Consider the following 6,000-nt stretch of genomic DNA (forward strand, 5'->3'; position numbering starts at 1 on the left):
CTTCATGCAGAGTCTACTGGTCTTATTCCAATTAGCCACTGACCTTCATGCAGTCTACTGGTCTTCTTCTATTTAGCCACTGACCTTCATGCAGAGTCTACTGGTCTTATTCTAATTAGCCACTGACCTTCATGCAGAGTCTTCTGGTCTTCTTCTAATTAGCCACTGACCTTCATGCAGAGTCTACTGGTCTTCTTCTAATTAGCCACTGACCTTCATGCAGAGTCTACTGGTCTTCTTCTAATTAGCCACTGACCTTCATGCAGAGTCTACTGGTCTTCTTCTAATTAGCCACTGACCTTCATGCAGTCTACTGGTCTTCTAATTAGCCATGACCTTCATGCAGAGTCTACTGGTCTTATTCAAATTAGCCACTGACCTTCATGCAGAGTCTACTGGTCTTCTTCTAATTAGCCACTGACCTTCATGCAGTCTACTGGTCTTCTTCTAATTAGCCACTGACCTTCATGCAGAGTCTACTGGTCTTATTCTAATTAGCCACTGACCTTCATGCAGTCTACTGGTCTTCTTTTAATTAGCCACTGACCTTAATGCAGAGTCTACTGGTCTTATTCTAATTAGCCACTGACCTTCATGCAGAGTCTACTGGTCTTATTCTAATTAGCCACTGACCTTCATGCAGTCTACTGGTCTTCTTCTATTTAGCCACTGACCTTCATGCAGAGTCTACTGGTCTTATTCTAATTAGCCACTGACGTTCATGCAGTCTACTGGTCTTCTTCTAATTAGCCACTGACCTTCATGCAGAGTCTACTGGTCTTCTTTTAATTAGCCACTGACCTTCATGCAGTCTACTGGTCTTCTTCTAATTAGCCACTGACCTTCATGCAGAGTCTACTGGTCTTCTTCTAATTAGCCGCTGACCTTCATGTAGAGTCTACTGGTCTTCTTATAATTAGCCACTGACCTTCATGCAGTCTACTGGTCTTCTTCTATTTAGCCACTGACCTTCATGCAGAGTCTACTGGTCTTATTCTAATTAGCCACTGACCTTCATGCAGAGTCTTCTGGTCTTCTTCTAATTAGTCGCTGACCTTCATGTAGAGTCTACTGGTCTTCTTATAATTAGCCACTGACCTTCATGCAGTCTACTGGTCTTATTCTAATTAGCCACTGACCTTCATGCAGTCTACTGGTCTTCTTTTAATTAGCCACTGACCTTCATGCAGAGTCTACTGGTCTTATTCTAATTAGCCACTGACCTTCATGCAGAGTCTACTGGTCTTCTTTTAATTAGCCACTGACCTTAATGCAGAGTCTACTGGTCTTATTCTAATTAGCCACTGACCTTCATGCAGAGTCTACTGGTCTTATTCTAATTAGCCACTGACCTTCATGCAGTCTACTGGTCTTCTTCTAATTAGCCACTTACATTCATGCAGAGTCTACTGGTCTTCTTCTAATTAGCCACTGATCTTCATGCAGAGTCTACTGATCTTCTTCTAATTAGCCACTGACCTTCATGCAGAGTCTACTGGTCTTATTCTAATTAGCCACTGACCTTCATGCAGTCTACTGGTCTTCTTCTAATTAGCCACTAACCTTCATGCAGAGTCTACTGGTCTTCTTCTAATTAGCCACTGACCTTTATGCAGTCTACTGGTTTTCTTCTAATTAGCCACTGACCTTCATGCAGTCTACTGGTCTTCTTCTAAATAGCCACTGACCTTCATGCTCTTTCTCTGAGCTTTTCATCTTCTTGGGGGTTTTCATGAAAAGCGGAAAGATGGTTCGCAAACCGAGGATGTCCACAAACTTATGGCAGTTGTCTGCTCCCTCAGGTCCAATCATACCATGATCCAGGACCTTGAGAGCGCTGGTCCGAGACATCTTCTTTTCCCTGCGTTGTGAAATAAAAGATGTGAAAAGCAAGGAAGTAAATATGTTTCATTGAATTGATGAAAAGTATCAAACATAAGCTACAAGGGCGTTGTATACTTCCTGGTCTTCCAGTGGTGCCATACATGACAGAACTGATCTGGGAGCAGTGCCACATTTTCACTTGACTTTGGTGGTGGAGACAGAAACATTAGTCATTTTCCCACTCTAGGGACTTTTTGGACTTCCTATAACCTTTTTAGTCCCCGGGCCAGTTACGCACCGCCACCTTCGTCCAGCTACTGCCACTGGTAAAGTTACTAAACATGCCAGACCTTAGTCAATCTAAAAGTTACCATTCTCAACTTATTCATGACAAAGTCAGGAACAAAACAAGGATTTGTATTGGGGATGCCTTTGAAAGTTGGAGACCATTGAAGGCGGAGAATATTTTTTCATCTGACGCCAAACTTGCTCATTTCCTCCTTGATAGGTAAGTCAGGCATTTACCTTTTCTTATGACTTGTAATAAATGGAAATGTACATTTGGTATGTAAACTATATTGTCCAATACAGTCTATGATCTTGTCTAACAAAGCTAGTATGTTCCTGCAACCAATGCTTAGTGTGATGGTGTTAGCTCCTAGTGTAATGCTAAGCATGCTAGCCCAGCCAATGACACATGGACATACAGGCTAATGGGGGAAATATATGCTAGTTAGCCTGAATGTCCATGTGTCATCTAACTGACAGGGCAACATGTTTCTTCAACAAATAAAAGCTATGTGGATATGGGTAGTGTCAGTGCCTATTTCCTTCTCTATATGCTGATACACTGAGGAAATGGATTCCAACATTAGCACAGCTGTCATCATGACAATGTGAAACATATGGAGACAGCCACATCACATGATTAAAGAATTCCTCATTAGTGTTTGCATATTGTGGACAACATGTACCAAGTTATATGGCAATGTGAAAGGTTTGAAAGAGTAGCCTATAGACATACTGTACCTTGGTAAAATGTCTCTTTCGTTTTGAGCGTACATTAGACTGCTAAGCATGCTCTACTTATTTTCAACAGTATAACCATTGCTAGAGTTGGTTGTAGTTTATTTTAGTCTTTGTTTTCTGATAGTACTGACAATAACCATATGATTGTTGTGATATTGTACGCAGGCATGACCTACTTCTTCCTGAAAATAGCCTCATTTCTGTGTCAAATGTGTTGGTTAGAGATTTGTTATTGACATTGTCTATTCAGCTATTACTGTCCCAGCACCTCAATCCCAAGTAAAAGGCAGTGGAAGTTTGAAGTTCCGTGGAGTAGCCCAGTCCATCCAGCTGGACTGAGCTGCGTATCTGGCAACCTCAGTCAGGGAGAGGGGAGGGGTCTACAGAATTTTGACTGTGATTGCAGTACCACATTATTACATATGGCACCTTTAAATCAGCCTAAAACAGCAAATATACACATAAACCGACACACATGAGTCATTATGACAAATCCATTGAAATGTATTAATAAGAAAATAAAAAATATAGATCAATCAAAAAGTATTCTATAGCCCTAAATCACTAGTGCCTGAAAGGGTTTGAAGGGTCTGAAGCCACATCCCACATTTATATAACTATTATTTTATTAATATAAATCCACGTAATCCTTGACATTAATATCTCAATTCAGACTTTACTGGTTGTAATCTTTTAATATTTGGATTTGTGTGCAACTTTTGCCCATTCAAAGCATGCAGGAAATTGATCAGCATTTACAGATAAGTGTGTATGTCAAATTTGACAATGTGTTTTTACCTTGGTTTTTTTTGGCGTGAGTTTCAATCAAATCTATGCAGGAACAAGTGTTGCAAATTGGCCTTGTCTAGAACTTCTATGTACAATAAATATGATTCAGTACATTCTGATATTGTTAACGTAAGGCTGAGTAGATGAGCACAATATAGGAAGCATGGTGGTGTGCATCTCACCTAAGCATGAGATTCATTAGCTGAAGGCCCTCCCCCTTGAGGAAACGGTCCCGGTTGGCTGCTAGCATCAGACAGGAGCACAGCCCGTCAAAAAGGTTCTCCATCATCTCCTGTTCCTCAGCTGTGGACGGGTTGTGACGTTTGAACACCTGCAGGGAAGGAAATAGCCATCATGGAATTATCTCCACTCAAAGTATTTTGTGTATATGCACATTCCCACTGAGTGATAATATCACATATCCTGACAATTGATTAAAAATAAGGTGGCACATTTGCATGGAACAAAACTTGTTGACAAGCAAGTATTACATTATTAAAATACCAATAGAGTGAAAATACAAATTGCCTCAATATAGAATATATTACCATATATATCTGATTTATGACAGCAAAAGACTTACATTTGCAGATAAATAGATATGATCAAAATAGCATCAATCTCACAGAGACGGACTACAAAGGCGGACGCGCGCAATTTTTCAGGTTTTATGCAGATCCCAAATACAGATCAGCAGGTACCAGAAGGTAAAAAAAGTTGCTTTTGCATAATATTGTGAAACAAAACGACAGATAATATGTCTTACCTTATACACACAGCATAATAATATTCCTTTGTAAGTCACATCAAACGTTGCAGTCTACACGTATCTCTTATGTGTGACTGCCATCTACTGGTCACACTTATCATTACACCATGTACCAAATAAAATTGTTTCGAGGTGGGTAAGCTCAACCAAACGTATTCCTTACATTAGGCGCACCTGGTTATAAAGGCGCACTGTCAAGTTTTGAGGTGGAAAAAAAGGATTTTAAGTGCGCCTTATAGTCCGGAAAATCCGGTACTTTGCGGGTTGTAAATCCAAATGGATATGGTTTAATGGACACAATGAAAGCCAAATAAGCATATAAAGTCAACTTGTTTTTACACTCTACTGCTACTTTCAGAGGCCAATCTTACAGACAGCTGCTGCAGTAACACATCGATGCCATCCAGCTCCCCCAAGAGCTCTCTGGTATCTGCGGAAGAACACATTTATTTACAACATGCACACAATTACAAAATCACAGTTTACGCTTTCTCTTTTCAACATGTTTGAAAAGGTTTAGGAAGTAGCAGAGCTCATTCAACTCTACCCCTTTTTTCATTACATTGCAATTGCTAAGACTTTAGTTGGCTTCCTGTTTTTAATGTGTTGACAATTGACATCATAAATGATGCAATTCTAAAAAACTTCAATAAATGAATAGTGAGGTAAGTTGTATTTCATGTCGTAAGATAAATAAGATTAACCATAACATCTAAAATGTTTATCAGAATTATTTTTCTTTGTTAACACTTTGAACAGTTTCTTAAAGTGGATCATATTGGTACATTGCTTATTCATCCTTTGCATCATTTAATTCCACATACTTCATATACTGCATGTTTTAAGTGTTGTACGTGTGTACAAATGTTTTAAATTACATTTTCCTTTAAGGTTATATTCATCCTCCTTTGTTAAGAAGAATTGTTGTACATTCTTGGCTAGCAGGTTATAGTTTACATTATTTTAGATGTTTGCAAGTGCACCAAATCATTACATTTTAATATTTTTGATTCAACAAACAAAGTGTATGTTCTCTATATCCAACATAATGTATTATTATTACTGATTTTTTTGTAACACAGTTAGTGAATAGGTGTAATTATTTCCCATATTTCTGCACAATAACTTAGATATGCTAACACTAGTGAGCAGTAGAGAATATGAAGTGATTTTTGGTCAACTGCATATTTTGCTTTATTCATTGTTTAAATATTTCTCGCCACTTTATGTTGAAAAATGAGTGAGAACGCAGAAGAAAACTCTTGACAGTTTCTAAAGGATGGCCCTTAGTTGCCATTGGCAAGGCTCTTCTTCTGCCAACTTAAATTAACAAGCAGTGAAAAAAGGAGAAAATATGGCATGACTGAAAAGCCTTGTAGCATCGATGAGAAGTTAGCGCTGGTAATAACGGGTGAGACAAGAAGGAGAGCCACTTATGTACAAAAGCCAAAAGCAGTGAAGTTGTCACGTTGTGTAAATGGTAAATAAAAAGAGAATACAATGATTTGCAAATCCTTTTCAACTTATATTCAATTGAATAGACTGGAAAGACAAGATATTTCATGTTCACACTGAGAAACTTTTTTATT

At 38.6% G+C, this 6,000-nt stretch overlaps 1 protein-coding gene across 1 annotated transcript in view; it reads right to left on the minus strand.

Annotated features, from left to right (window-relative positions):
• The window catches only part of ctnnbl1 (catenin, beta like 1), a 51,435-nt gene that overhangs the window by 20,565 nt on the left and 24,870 nt on the right, over positions 1–6,000 (minus strand). The window contains exons 9-11 of the mRNA XM_072915912.1: positions 4,783–4,841; positions 3,825–3,973; positions 1,689–1,861 (exon numbers count right to left, since the gene is read on the minus strand). Coding sequence (XP_072772013.1) covers positions 1,689–1,861; positions 3,825–3,973; positions 4,783–4,841 — 381 coding nt within the window. The remainder of the gene's footprint in view (positions 1–1,688; positions 1,862–3,824; positions 3,974–4,782; positions 4,842–6,000) is intronic.

This window comes from Nerophis lumbriciformis, linkage group LG23, assembly GCF_033978685.3.
Source record: "Nerophis lumbriciformis linkage group LG23, RoL_Nlum_v2.1, whole genome shotgun sequence".
NCBI classification, from domain to species: Eukaryota; Metazoa; Chordata; class Actinopteri; order Syngnathiformes; family Syngnathidae; genus Nerophis; species Nerophis lumbriciformis.